The following is a 15,922-nucleotide window of genomic DNA, read 5'->3' on the forward strand; positions in this document are numbered from 1 at the left end:
TTATTAGCCAGCAGAGTTTAGAGCAGCCCCCACGTTGCTCTAAAACTGCATTAGGAATAGTCCAAGCCCAACCAGAGAATCGGGGATCTGCAGTAATTAGGAACTTGGCACAGCAGAGAACCAGGCTTTTGAAATGCAGTGTAAATGTTTGCAAAGAAATCACTTTAAATAGAGTCCAGTGGATGATCAAGAGGTGTTTGTTTATGAATGTTGAATTCAGTAGAGTACTCCATGTTTACACCAGTATAATTAAGATCAGAACCTGTGTGTGTGTGTTGTTCTATACTCAGGGATTTACCTTTCATTGTCCCAGGTAAATAGTATTAACTAACTGGTTCTATACTAATACTAGAGGGGAAAGTTGAAGTTGTTGTTACAAAAGTAGCAAAAAAGGCAGATTTGGGTGATGGGAACAGTGCTAAAATTTTACTGATTTTCCTTTTTAAATTTTTTAATCTTTACTCCCTCCTTTATATGTTTTTCCCTTTTAATTTTTTTTAGACCTGACTACCTTGGTGCACGGTATCTAATCTCAGCAGTGTGTGCATAACCTGTCTAACTGCATGCTTCTTAGGGCATGTATTCTCTGAGACCCAGAATTATTAAACATGTAAAACCCCCATAGGACTCCGTTATGTGTAATTAACAGATAAACTGTCATCAGAATCAGTAATACCTGCTAAATGATCCAAACTTGTATATAATTGTCTGTTGCAGAGCAAGAGCTATAACTTTTTTTTTTTTAGCTTGCAGCTTTCTTTCAAGATGGAACATTAACCTTTCTTTGTTAACCTCTTATTTACCTGTGTGTGTAGTGTTTTTTTCACATTGTCTTTTAAGTAAGAGGTGTATTTCCCACATGCTGAAATTATCTGAGAAAACATGAATTAGTAGGAAATATGTATCTTATCTCTAGGATTGTAGTTCAAGTTCCTGGGCCTAATCCTGTAATTGTTACTCACTTGAGTAACTTTTACTCAAACAAATAGTCCAGTTAAAGCTAATGGAGCCACATGCTTCAACAAAAATTACTTTGATAGGTAAGAGTTGCAAAAATTAAACTCATGGCACACAATCTGATAGACTATCAAATTTATTTCAGCATAAGCTTTTGTGAGCTACAGCTCACTTCTTCGGAAAGCTTATGCTGAAATAAATTTGTTAGTTTCTAAGGTACCACAAATACTCCTGTTCTTTTTGCGGCTACAGACGAACACGGCTGCTACTCTGAAATCTGATAGACTGTTATCTTCTGTAGGATAAAACTGACAGATCAGGTGCTGTGTCAGCCATCAGGTATGTGATGCTGCTTAATACAACAGAAGAAATAATTATATAAGTGTATTTTGGCTACAGGAAGAAGTTTCACTTAAACATCATTCCATCTGAAAAAAGAGCTTTGCTAAATAGTCAAAAATTAAAATAAAAACTACAATGCTATGAAAATGGGTTTTATATTTAATGGGCCTCTTGAGGAAATACTCTTAAAATGCCATGGACTCAATACCCCACAATCAACCCTAGTGTAAGCTTGCACAACTTCACTGATTTCCTTGAGTATGCACCCATCTGCCATAGTGTTACATGTGGTCCATTCTCTTAACTGAATAGGCAGTAAGGCCACAATTTGATTGAGTTAACCCTCATGATAAATACTGTATAAGGCTGTGGTATTTTATCAAGCTCTCTTAAGATGATGCACCCATCTATGTGTTGGTAACTGGAGGGGAGTGCCGATGGCTACTCTTTCTTTCAACACACTTTTGACAACTGTCCTGGAGATCCAACTGGTCTCCCCACATAATCAAAGAATGCTTGCACACTACAGCCTACCATACGTCAGGTTAGAAGCCCTGGCAATGCCACTCATTCTACCTCAGAGAGTTAGGGGGTGTCCCAGATCAACCTCCCATCAGTCCTCTGGTGATAGTGGTGTTGATATATGTTACAGAAGAAAAAACATTTCTTCCCCCCTTCATCTCCTAGCTGCTGGGGAGCAAGGAAAAAAAAGTGGCTATTAGGTCCTTGTGCTAAGTATTGAGTTGCCTTAAGTTTCAATCCTGTTAGAAGATATAAGAAAGCAACTAAGAGCTAACACAGACAAAAAGAATGGGAAATTATTATTATGTAATAAATTTCATTTCAGAAACCATATCCAGGCAATGTAGGAAAATGACTTTTTGACTTCTAGGGAAGGATAATCAATTGCAAATGATGTACCCAATGCCCATGGTTGCCCTCAGGATAACATATTAAGTTCTCTCACCTTTACATTCTCTGAACCAGTTCTTTCATGGGCCACCTTTCCCCCACCCCAAAGCTCCCATTATTTATCTCTGACCTTTCCTGCGGTATTTATAGTTAAAGGAAATAGTCATAGGATTAGGACTACACATTTAAAATACACCCATTTTGAGGCAATGCGTTGGCTTCTTGATTACATCTCCTTGCTTTGTATCTGTGCTGTTTGGGGCTTTACATTTGTTTGGACTGAATCTCCCTTTGTTGCCTGCAGCTTTCACTGCTCAAATCTTTCCAGGTCACTTGGCAGTTCAGTTTGGTTCCTCCTATGTGCTTTGGTTAGATCTCCTATTCAAATCTGATAACAGCTGGCAAGGATAGACATAGAGTAGCCAGGCAAGATGCAGAGAGGCATTTGGTTTGTTTGTTGATTTTTAAAAAAGTTTATGTCGGTGTTACGAGGCAGAGACAGCTCCAAGTGCCACCCGTAAGTGTTCTGCAGACCACAGTTTGAGAACCACTTCATTAGAATCTATGTAAGGATGACTGACTGGGAGGGAAATTTCCTTGCTAGCCCATGAGGGAGGAAAGAAGATGTCACATGCACATACATGTCTTCTTTGTGTCAGCCAGTGTGACAGACCAATGGCTCTGTTTTTCTGATCAATGGCATCTCGATCTGTAACCATGGAGATTGCCATGGATTGGTGCCACACTTTTTGAAGGGAGTCATTCTTGCAGACCTAGCAATATGGGCTGTGACTGAGAGGGGCTCTGCCCTTTCATTACTATAGTGTCTGTGTAGCTAGAAAATGACTATATGAAATTATTTATGTAGTTGCATAGATAGTTTTTAACTTTTTTTTGATATACATAAATTTAGCACCTTTACAGATGGCAATTCCATGTGTATAATTACACAAGGAGACCCAAATATTTTCCTGAAGGTCGATATAGAAATAAGTGGGTAATTATCTAGATTATCCCTAAAACAATATGGAAAATACTATGTAAATCCATGCAAATCCATCAATTATGGTACAGTTACTTACTACAGTGCGAGTTACAGTCCAGAGCAGTTACACTGTAATTCAACATTCTGGCACACTGAACTGAAAACTGATGTCGCTCCTTTGTTTTATAGACTCAATGCACATAGAAGATGTTGAAGCAGTTCAGAAACTTCAAGATGTCTTACATGAGGCTCTACAGGATTACGAGGCTGGGCAGCATATGGAAGACCCACGCCGAGCTGGCAAGATGCTGATGACTCTCCCACTTCTGAGGCAAACCTCCACTAAGGCCGTGCAGCATTTCTACAACATCAAACTGGAAGGCAAAGTCCCCATGCACAAACTTTTTTTGGAAATGCTGGAGGCCAAGGTCTGACTAAAGCATCATGGGCCTTCCCATCATGTTCATTGAAAAAAAGGGAAAATAAACAGGATAATAATGGCAAAGAAACTTAGTGTTTAATTAAGGAAAAAAATGACTGCACTGATATTTAGCAGCAAGACTGTGAAGCAGCTTTCAGCTCTTTTTTCTGTGTCTATCTGATGCAGGTTTCCTTTTTCCTTTTCTCTGTTTTCCTTTTCTGTTCTTTTATTTCTTCCTTTTCCTTTTTTTCTCCCTTTGCTGCTGAACTTTTTAAAAGAGGTCTCTAATTGAAGAGAGATGGAAGCCAGGCCTGCCAAAGGATGGAAATCCATAATATGGATGCCAGTGAACTTATTATGAACTATAATGTCCCCAATGACAAAGGAATCAAAGAAAGAACCATCATACCTTGCAGTACAGTACAACATGATGAACTGACTGAATGCAGTATTAGATTTCATAGGAGCAGTCTCTAATTAGACAACTAAGCAACGATGCATCGGCTGCTTCTTATCATTGCATTTTCCATCTAGATCAGTTACAGCCATTTGATTCCTTAATTGTTTTTTCAAGTCTTCCAGATATTTCTTAGGTTAGCTACAATGTAACTTTTTCAGGGAATAGTTTAAGCTTTATTCATTCATGCAATACTAAAGAGAGAGAAAAATACTGCATTTTTGTGCTGGCTTGAACAATGATGAACAATAATGAAGGACAAATGAATCCTGAAGGAAGATTTTTTTTAAATGTTTTGTTTCTTCTTACTAATGGAGATTTTTTTGTACCAGCTTTACCACTTTTCAGCCATTTATTAATGTGGGAATTTATCTTACTAAAGCAATAGTTGAAGGGAAGGTGCATATTATCACGGATGCAATTTATGTTGTGTGCCAGTCTGGTCCAAAACATCCAGTTTCTTAACATGAGCTCCAGTTTCTAACTAAATGTTCACTGACACAAAGGATTAGATTACACCTACAGTATATCTGAGTAGTCTAATGTCAAGTACAAATCTATAAAGATGGTAAGAGAGTGTGACTGTACAAATGTACAGTTGCTACATGATTTCTAACTGATTCAGTTGTAAATGAATGGGATACTGCCTGTTACTTGCAAAATTATAACAGTCTCACACAAAGACCTGTGAACCAATACTAGCTTAGAGGCAATAAGGCAAATGCCAATGTTTGCAAAATTAAGAAATCAGAGTAGTAGACTTCTGACCAAATTCAAGAATTTAACACTTCTACACTTTATTAATTTAGACTTTATTTTGTAAATTGCAATTTTTAACAAGTAGCTAAATCAATATATGTGCTTTTCAACCAGTATTGTCACAGCATGAAAGTCAGTCAGTTTCAAGACTGTTAAGAGGTGTAATCTAATGTATAGGCCAATTAGATGCCCCCAGAAAACTACAGTCGCTAAATAACCAATAAACAATAACCTCCATCAAATGCTATACCAATGTACCAGTGTTAGTAGCTTCTCCCTGTACTATGTGAACATCCTTATTCTATGTACACAGATGTAATTAAAATTGTAATCCTAACAAACAAAAGAAATGTAGTTCAGCTTTTCAGTGTTTCATGTTTGCTGTGCTTTTCTGAATTTTTATGTTGCATTCAAAGACTGTTGTCTTGTTCTTCTCGTGGTGTTTGGATTCTTGTGGTGTGTGCTTATAGACACAGGGTAGAATTAGAGACAATATTGGATGTACAATTCCTCAGGAGATTACAGTAGTATATTCTATTCCTTACTGGTAATAAGGTTCTTCCTAGTAATAATTAAGAGATCAAAACTCCAAACAAGTACTCATTATGAACAGATACACATTGAAATCATAATATTTTCAAAACAAGGGATAATTTCTGTAATAGTTTATTATAGAATACCAATGTATAGCTTAGAAATAAAACTTTGACTATTTCAAGATTATAGATAAGTCTAATTTTTAAATGCTGTAAATATAGCTTTTATTCAATCATCTCTCAGATGTTGTTATTAACTCGCTCTGTGTTGTTGCAAAACTTTTTTGGTGCGGACAAGTTTCCAAAACTATTGCTACTTTGTGTGCTTTAAACAGATACAGTAGGCTGATGGTGCATCAGCCTTGTGCTAGAAAATACTGTGTATCTATCATTAGCTATATGGGACTATATTGTAGATTGTGTTTTCTCAGTAGAGAAGTGACTGTAGTGTGATTCTAGATAAATCATCATTAGCAATTCATTCAGATGGTCAATAACTTGAAATTTATAGCTGTGATAGGAGTTCAGAAATTGGCACATCCCTTTTAAAAATGTCAAAAAAAATACAACTCCTGGGAAAAAAGGTGCTGATTCTATAAGATTATTTATATATGTAAGAGTGCAAAAATAAAAAAGTTTATTTTCCAGATAGTTTGTGCAGGGTTTAAGTTACTACTGTTCAATTACAGTATATATATATAAATATATAATATAAATATTGTTTTTGCTGTATCACATTAAAGAACTTGGGCTTCAGGGTCAAAAGCCAATCAACTAAAAATACAAAACCACACAAAAATGGAGATGTGTTAAAGGCACATGGTGCAAACATCAGTTTTCATTTTTAGTGATTTTTTAGAGCTGCAAAAGAACAAGTGTCTCAAGACTGTAAAAACTTTAACTGAAATATGGCTAAAAGAACTGCACAGGCTTTAGAATAATGTTCATCCTAAACCTAGCTGGAGGAGAGTTCTTTCAAGACCACTTACTTAATGTGAAGTGCTGGGAAAATTTCAAAAGGTGTCTGTTTAGCCATAATGATTTAATTTCTATTTTTTGCTTCTTTTTTAAATTTTTTTTCTTATTTAAAGCAATATGATTGTGTGACTCCCAGAAGTTACACATTTGTTTCAATCAGATCAGATTGTTGTATTTATTCCACTATTTTGCATTTAAATGATAACATAAAAAAGATATAAAAAATTAAAACTGCTATTTTTCTTATAGAAGAGAAAATGGGTGTTGGTGATTGTATTTTAATTATTTAAGCGTCTCTGTTTACCTGCCTAGGAAAACATTTTATGGCAATCTTATCGTGCAAAGATCGCAAAAGGACAAAAAAAAATTAAACTGCTTATAATAATCCAGGAGTTGCATAATAGCCAGTAGTAAAATAACCATGTCTATAGCTGTAGATGGCTTCACATCTGTAAAGCAATCAACTGTATATTTTTGTGATGTGTATCATACCGTGTGCTCCAACCAATGTCCATTTGTGTAAATGTATTTATTTTATATTGTATATATTGTTAAATGCAAAAAGGAGATATGATTCTGTAACTCCAATCAGTTCAGATGTGTAACTCAAATGATTATGCCTTTCAGGATGATGGTAGAGCAATATTAAACAAGCTTCCACTTTTGATTGCTTTTATTTTATTTTTTGTGTTGTGGTTTTGTTTTTTTGTTTTTCGTTTTTGTTATAAGAGGGAAACAAATCAATAAGCATTACCTTTTGTTACCTCCATTCAAAGAGTAGCAAGCATTATCCCTTTTCCCTTAAAGTAGAGTACAAGCATAAATAAATGCTATATAAAGCCTTGTCAAAATGAATTCCAGTGTGGTACAAGACATTTTGCATACTCTTAAATATGCAAAATATCTCATAGCACATTAGAATTCATTCTGACAAGCCTTTATATAGCACTTATTTAATCTTAAAGCATCTCCCCATCAACCTGCATTACTCAAAATCATTGCCTCTATGTCAATGTCATAAAAGAAAACTTTCCCACTATTTTAAGATCATATTAATACCATCTAGAAGTACTTATTTGATTTCTCCATCAACAACTAAATCCATCATTCGTTTCCTATGGAGGGGACTCCTTTTACATGTTCTGGGTTTGTTTCTTTGTTTGTTTAAAAAAATATATTATTTGAACCAGCTTTTATGAATGGAAGTAAATAGTCATGGGAGCAATAATATAGATTGCTGTTAATGAAGAGCTCTGATAAGTCTTCAAGATCCAAAGGGGTTAAACAGCTTGGTTTAAAACTGACAGTAAATAGCCTCTCAGCCTTTTACAGTCTGAAAGGTTATAGCCCTTATTGCACAGGGTCAACCTGTGTTTCCTGTGGACCCTTCTGGAGCCATCACAGAAGTGCTAATGTGTGCTTTTCTTGCTTTTTAGCCTCTCTTCTTGATAGTATTTTGTCATTGTATGTGCCCAACATATTTCTCACCTTCAGTGCTGGCCCTTCTCTGGAGACTTTGGCTGATGACACAAAGGCTACTCAACTGAATGGTATTCAGGGACAAGAATTGTTTCAGCCATTAAGACAAGCTATCAGGATAGCTCTTGGTATTTTTGTATTGTGCAATCTTTTAAGAAGTAATATGCCATTGAAAGACATGGGAAGGGGGAAATGGTACCGTCTATATTTTTAAACAATTCTAGGAAATTTCTCCTTGAATAAAGGAATGACAGAAAGAAATCAAAATATTTTTAAGGGTGACACAGTATATAAAACTTTTCCTGGCTTGGCTTTTATTATTTGATTTTTGAGTTATTGCACACTTCAGGAGTATAATGCATCATCACAGCCTAAAATGGAGAGAAGCACTGTTTATAAAATATCACTCTAAAAAAATCAAAGCGAACTGTAATTTGCCATATGTAAACAACATGCCACTCTGACTTGCAGATGCTCCAGATTTGAACAAAATGTAGTTGTATCTATTCATTGGCTTGAAATGTTTGACTGTGAACATTTCCACATACAATTATAATCATAATTAGCACTTCTATACCACCTTTCAGCTAAGGATCTCAGAACACTTCACAAGCACTGATTGAGCCTCTCACTTTCCTGGGAAGGGGGATATACCTTGCAGAGACCATTTCACACAACTGAAATGCAGCCACTTCTGGGGTGCACCATGGCAAATGTTTAATGGCAAACAACAACATTACACAGCAGTTTAGTTGAGGAAGTGGACAGCTATCCAATTGAAATATTTAAAGTAGGCAGAAATATTTTTGTAAGTACCCATGGGGAAATTGGCCAAGACATATTAACAACTCTTAGATGTGAAAATAGCCCCTGGAACTTTTCAGAGGAAAAGTGGTAAGGATCTTGTTTATGAATCTCATCCAACAGGTGTTTTCTCCACCAGCACAGTATCCACTGCTAAAATGCAAAGGGTTCAGTACCGATTCTGGAGAAAAAAATGCTACTGTTGAGTACACTACTGAACGACACTCTATTTCTGATAGCATCTTGGTTTTCCTTGGAGACTCCCCTCCAAGTACTAGCCTACCTCTTCTTAGCTTTTTATGATCTCATGGACTTACAGTACAAGGTGATATGGAACACCACCAAATAAGTAGCCTATATTCTCTCTAGATGATCCTTCTGTACAAAAGGAAATCATGTAACAATCAATAGTTACATTATACATGCACTTTTGTATATGTTTGTTAGTATGTGGTACTATTGTTATGGAAATACTAGTGCCAATTAAATAGAAGTAGGAAAAGAATGGATTCCTAAAGATAACAAACATAAGGAAATATTGTCTATATAGGGACAAAAAACATGATGAATGAATCATCTTTTTAGGTGCTACCCACTGTCTCTTCTGGTAATGCCCCATATAAGATATTTTCTTACAGGCTTTTGCTGCAGAATATCAAACCACTCCTTAATTTTTCACTTAACCTGTGTTGGCTCTTCAGACTAAACTCAAGAATGGCACAATTTTAATCTGTTCTCTGAATTCTAAATCAATTTTTGACTACCCCTGTTTATTTTCCTTATCTGCTTTTTCACTTGCACCTTTCCTTTATTTTGCATTAGGTCTCTCTAGTGGATTGTAGTTCTCTTTGATTTCAAATGGCTCTTTGTTAATTACTATATCCTTGTTATATAGTCTGGCTGCAGTAGCTACATCACATAATGTGTGTTTTTTCCTGTCTGATAAGATGTTGATTTTATGTGTCCAGAATACCTCTCCTCTAACATATTCTACAAACTTTCTCCTCTCATTTGCTACAGAAATGTAAATGTAGAAAATGACACTGGTAGATTTGTTTGCCTTTTTTAAAATTTTATTCACAAGCATTTAAAGTGTTTATAGGTGGATTGATATACCTTGGTCATGCTAATAGTTGTCTTTGTTAAGATTTCTGCCCATTCTTTCCTAGCATTCAAATTCTGAAGCCTAGTTTCTTACAATGTTAATATAAAAAAGCAAGTAGCGGTAGATTGATTACACACAGCATCTTATTAAGCAGAACAGAAAAGAAGGGCATTTCAAAATATAATCCTCCTTTCCCAGGAGTATTTGTCTTGTTCTCCATGAAGTTAAAGGTCTGAAATAATGTGCCCATCAGGAGCTCAATGTTGCATGTCCATGCCAGTTGGTCCAAGGGCTTGTTATGATGGTAATGACCTGCTGAAACGTGAGCTTTGATGGCAACAATACAATTGCTACCAGCTCACCCGCTGGGAGAAATATTTTATTATTGTCAAATGCCCTCCACAGAGATTTGTTTTGCCTGTTCCTGTTTAAATTAAATTCAGAGTCGAACTGCATTATTATTTCTCTGGAGTATATTTGAAATAAACAACAAGTCTTCAAATTTAGGATTCCTGGCTAGTTTAAATTTTCTTATTAGCAGAAAAATTACAAGAGGTGACACCATAGCTGCAGGAATATGATTATGGCAGCTGTACAAGAGATTTATACACTGAGCACATGGCCTTAAAGCACAAGAACTCCCTTCTACTTTACAGATGCCAGCCAAATTAATAATTAACTGTGCCATAAATTCTGCAGTCTCAAAGAATGATGTCCAATAGGAGCAATGCTTTTCTGTGTCTTACTATAGGAATTTTGTCACAAGACTAAGTGGAGGCTCTTCAGAGGGCGTTACTCAAATGTAAAAATCAGACTAAGAAACCAGTATTTGCCACTCCATACCATAGCAGCTCAGTGAGTGATGACAGCATGACTTCTGAGACCTGAAGAAGAGATTGTCTCTTTCACCAATAGCTGTGGGTCCAAAAAGAGATATTACCTCATTCACCCTGTGTCGCTAATAGCCTGAGACCAACATGGCTACAACACTGCAAACAGCATGATTTCTGAGTCGTTCATTGCTGGTTGCCTGAGGCGTAACTGTATCGTTCTGCCAACCCTGACTCACTACAAGTTTTGCTATAGAATAAATGGGCCAAGTTATCCACTCCATTGACTAAACTCACATACAGGAAACTCTGAGTTCCCACTCTTGGAATTTCATTCAATATTCTTCTACGGGGGAGTGGAGTTCCCATGCACACCTATGGAACTGCTCAAGGGATTGATGGCACTAAAATGTGAAAATATCTGAGAATTTAGGACATCAGTCAATAACACAGGGGACCGTACCGCATCCTGACTCCATGGCACCACAGTGTGGTAGCTGCCAGGAATTCGTCTGCCGGTGGAGTGTCTACATTGCAAAAATGTGTATACTTAACTCAGGTTAGCTAACTTGAGTCAGCTAACTTGTGTTAAAGTAATAAGGGAGACATGGTAACTCGGGTTAGCAGCTCATAGTCAACCCCAGGTTCCTCTATAGGTTTTAATGTTTGTTGCTAACCAGAGTTAAAAGCCAGGTTGGTGGCTCTTCCCTGCAGTTTTATCTGAGTTAGCTAACCTGAGCTAAGAACATACGGTCTCGCATGATAGTCTTATCAATAAACTAGGCAAATACAACTTAGATGGGGCTACTATAAGTTGGGTGCATAACTGGCTGGATAACCGTACTCAGAGTAGTTATTAATGCTGGAAAGGTATAACAAGTGGGGTTCCATAGGAGTCTGTTTTGGGATCGGCTCTGTTCAATATCTTCATCAACGACTTAAATATTGGCAAAGAGTCCTGTGGCACCTTATAGACTAACAGACATTTTGGAGCATGAGCTTTCGTGGGTGAATACCCACTTCGTCGGATGCATGTAGTGGAAATTTCCAGGGGCAGGTATATATATATGCAAGCAAGAAGCAGGCTAGAGATAACGAGGTTAGTTCAATCAGGGAGGATGAGGCCCTCTTCTAGTAGCTGAGGTGTGAAAACCAAGGGAGGAGAAACTGGTTTTGTAGGTGGCAAGCCATTCACAGTCTTTGTTTAATCCTGAGCTGATGGTGTCAAATTTGCAGATGAACTGAAGCTCAGCAGTTTCTCTTTGAAGTCTGGTCCTGAAGATTTTTTGCTGCAGGATGGCCACCTTAAGATCTGCTATTGCGTGGCCAGGGAGGTTGAAGTGTTCTACAGGTTTTTGTATATTGCCATTCCTAATATCTGATGTGTCCATTTATCCTTTTCCTTAGAGACTATCCAGTTTGGCCGATGTACATAGCAGAGGGGCATTGCTGGCATATGATGGCGTATATTACATTGGTGGACGTGCAGGTGAATGAACTGGTGATGGTGTGGCTGATCTGCTTAGGTCCTGTGATGGTGTCGCTGGTGTAGATATGTGGGCAGAGTTGGCATCGAGGTTTGTTGCATGGATTGGTTCCTGAGTTAGAGTTACTACGGTGCAGTGTGCAGTTACTGGTGAGAATATGCTTCAGGTTGGCAGGTTGTCTGTGGGCGAGGACTGGCCTGCCACCCAAAGCCTGTGAAAGTGTGGGATCATTGTCCAGGATGGGTTGTAGATCCCTGATGATGCGTTGGAGGGGTTTTAGCTGGGGACTGTATGTGATGGCCAGTGGAGTCCTGTTGGTTTCTTTCTTGGGTTTGTCTTGCAGTAGGAGGCTTCTGGGTACATGTCTGGCTCTGTTGATCTGTTTCCTTATTTCCTCGTGCGGGTATTATAGTTTTGAGAATGCTTGGTGGGGATTTTGTAGGTGTTGGTCTCTGTCTGAGGGGTTAGAGCAGATGCGGTTGTACCTCAGTGCTTGGCTGTAGACCATGGATCGTGTGATGTGCCTGGGATGAAAGCTGGAGGCATGAAGGTAGGCATAGCGGTCGGTAGGTTTTCGGTATAGGGTGGTGTTAATGTGACCATCACGTATTTGCACCGTGGTGTCTAGGAAGTGGACCTCCCATGTAGATTGGTCCAGGCTGAGGTTGATGGTGAGGTGGAAGCTGTTGAAATCGTGGTGGAATTTTTCCCAGAGTCTCCTTCCCATGGGTCCAGATGATGAAGTTTGCAAACTTAATAAGTGTACTTTCTATGCCGATGATACCAAATGGATAGATTGCAACTGCTTTGGAGGATAGGATCATAATTCAAAATGATATGGACAAATTAGAGAACTGGTCTGAGGTAAACAGGATGAAGTTTAATAAAGACAAATGCAAAGTGCTCCACTTAGGAAGGAACAATCAGTTTCAGACATACAGAATGGGAAGAGACTGTCTAGGAAGGAGTATGGCAGAAAGGGATCTAGGGGTTATAGTGGACCACAAGCTAAATATGAGTCAACAGTGTAATGCTGTTGCAAAAAAAGCAAACGTGATTCTGGGATGCATTAACAGATGTGTTGTGAGCAAGACACGAGAAGTCATTCTTCTGCTCTACTCTGCGCTGGTTAGGTCTCAACTGGAGTATTGTGTCCAGTTCTGGGCACCGCATTTCAAGAAAGATGTGGAGAAATTGGAGAGGGTCCAGAGAAGAGCAACAAGAATGATTAAAGGTCTTGAGAACATGACCTACGAAGGAAGGCTGAAAGAATTGGGTTTGTTTAGTTTGGAAAAGAGAAGACAGAGAGGGGACATGATAGCAGTTTTCAGGTATCTAAAAGGGTGTCATAAGGAGGAGGGAGAAAACTTGTTCACCTTAGCCTCTAAGGATAGAACAAGAAGCAATGGGCTTAAACTGCAGCAAGGGAGGTTTAGGTTGGACATTAGGAAAAAGTTCCTAACTGTCAGGGTGGTTAAACACTGGAATAAATTGCCCAGGGAGGTTGTAATCTCCATCTCTGGAAATATTTAAGAGTAGATTAGATAAATGCCTATCAGGGATGGTCTAGACAGTATTTGGTCCTGCCATGAGGGCAGGGGACTGGACTCGATGACCTCTTGTGGTCCCTTCCAGTCCTAGAGTCTATGAAAAACACGGGGGTTTTTTTGTTTTTATTTTTTGGCAGTGTAGCCATACGCTGAGTCAGGGCTGTTATATTCAGGTCCTGTAATTCTAGAGTGTTTGGAGAGGCAGGAGTAATAGTGCTACAGTGAGCCACTCTTTCCCCAGCACTGCCCTGCTGGAGTCCCAACAGCACATCTCACTTGCAGAGGGAATCCCCCTGTCTCATAGTGAGTGACTATCACACACACACACACACACACACACACACACACACACTCACTCACTCACTCACTCACTCTCGCTCTCTCGCTCTCTCTCCCCCTTCCATAACTGGGGGGATTTTCAGCTCCATTTTGCTTCCCTCTGCTCTGAACAAGAGCCCAATAGAATGCAATTTATTGTTCTTCTCTAAATAATTTTCCTAGTAAACCCTGATTAGAGACCTGTAAAATTACAGCTCTCAGCCTCTGCACAGTATTAGCAGGGAGCTAACAGCATTCACGGAGTAGTCTGTATAAATAAGGTTTCCTAATAATGACTATTTGCATAGTTTGCATTTACTGAGCACCTTTTGTCCAAAGACGTCAATGGGGGAGGGGGGGGCGTGTTGTTATTTTTATTTGCTAGGTGGGTAAAGAGAGGCATTGGAAAGTTAAGTGCCCTGCTCATAATCATACCACAAGTCAATGGCTGAGTCAGGCCAGAACCCAGCTATCTGATGCCCAACTGTGCAATCTAAGCATTAGCTTACACTGTCTGTACTATATAGAAATGCTGAACCTCTAGTCCGTGTACTGCACATCTCCGAAAAAATCACCCCACACCATTTAGTTGTTCAGATCTGGAAAGGATGGACCAGCTATCATTGTTCAGGTTGACTTTTCAGAGAAAGTGAACAATGGTGATTGAAAAGGGTTAAAAGGAAAATATTTCTGTAGGGCAAGAGAATTAAAATCACACTCCTAACACTCTCCAGCTCAATCTACCATGCTCTAGCTAATTTCACAGCTTCACTGGGAATGTCCACAAGGTGAGGGACTGTCAATAAAAGGAAGTCAATAAGGAGGACACACTTCTGGTATGCGGCCTCCAAGGACTTGCAAAAGTGCCAGTTTAACTTTGAGCCTTTAGGAATCCTAGTTTCTCCCCACCCCATCCCATTCCCCCAGCCCATGCTACTTCGAGGGAAGCCTCTGTAACAGACTGATGAGCTTTTTGGTGACAATTATTCACTGAGCCCACCCTGACACATTATTTCCCACCACCCTGTTCTCCAGAGCCCCACAGCATAATTAGAGCTACCCACTGCACTGGGAAGAGACCGGGTGGGGTCACTATATGAACATGCTCTGCATAATTTGTCCCTTAGAGTTTGTTATTTAACACCTCTCTATTAATAAAGTGTTTTGGACACACTTGAACTTGAGTTACTGCTCAGTAATACACATGGCACGGCCTCCTAGACATTGGGTTGTAGCAGATAAGTGCTTGTATGTTCCTTCCTGCTTCATTCCCTATCCCCAATCAAATACTCAACCAGTTTGCATGGACTGCTAATGATTAGCCATTAAATGCCATCATTTAATTAGTTTGTAGTTACTATGTTTTGACCCACTTATAAAAGCTGCTATATGCACAAATGATTTTTTTCCTGCCCCGCCCCCTGCCCCCCAATACGGAGTTGCTTTCTGTTGCCATTAAGAACCTGCACTTACCAAAAAACAAAAAAGTGTGTAACTACTTCCTATGGAAGACTTTTATTATGGGGTTCCCTAGACAAGTTAGGGACCCAGCCCTGGCCTGTACTGAGTGCTTCCTATGAGATACTGAGTACCCTCAGTTTCCACTGACCTTAATGGGAGCTGAGGCTGCTGAGCACCATGCACCATTCAGCACCTAAGGGTATTGGGCCCATGCCAACCTTACCAAAGTGCCTGAAAGCATTAGTGAGGGGACTAATTTAGGAGTTCCTGCTGCTTATATCTGGGCTCAGGCTACCAGCCCACACCTCTCTTTATTTAGAAAAAATGACCAGACCAGAGGCATAAGTGTGTAAGCAGAACTGGCACTAGCGACGTGCTGGAAGAGAGGTTATGTGTGTCACGAAGATGCAAGTAGCAGGGAAAGGCTGATACAAATGCTCTAATCTCTGCCCCTACCTGAGGCGCTGCCATCTACAGCAGTCTCACTTGATGCTCTAAAACCAGCCCTTGTTAGCAAAGGCAGTACAGGGACAGGCATCTG

At 39.0% G+C, this 15,922-nt stretch overlaps 1 protein-coding gene and 1 long non-coding RNA gene across 16 annotated transcripts in view; one reads left to right on the forward strand and one right to left on the reverse strand.

Annotated features, from left to right (window-relative positions):
- The window catches only part of ESRRG (estrogen related receptor gamma), a 473,961-nt gene extending 466,964 nt beyond the window's left edge, over positions 1-6,997 (forward strand). For all 13 annotated transcript variants that reach the window (XM_039530377.1, XM_039530375.1, XM_039530376.1 and 10 more), the window contains one exon: positions 3,386-6,997. In XM_039530377.1, the coding sequence (XP_039386311.1) occupies positions 3,386-3,630 (245 nt within the window). In that variant the 3' untranslated portion in view covers positions 3,631-6,997. The remainder of the gene's footprint in view (positions 1-3,385) is intronic.
- Positions 1-15,922, reverse strand: part of LOC120400977 — a 98,051-nt gene that overhangs the window by 47,155 nt on the left and 34,974 nt on the right. The window lies entirely within an intron of this gene.

Source organism: Mauremys reevesii, linkage group 3 (assembly GCF_016161935.1).
Source record: "Mauremys reevesii isolate NIE-2019 linkage group 3, ASM1616193v1, whole genome shotgun sequence".
NCBI classification, from domain to species: Eukaryota; Metazoa; Chordata; order Testudines; family Geoemydidae; genus Mauremys; species Mauremys reevesii.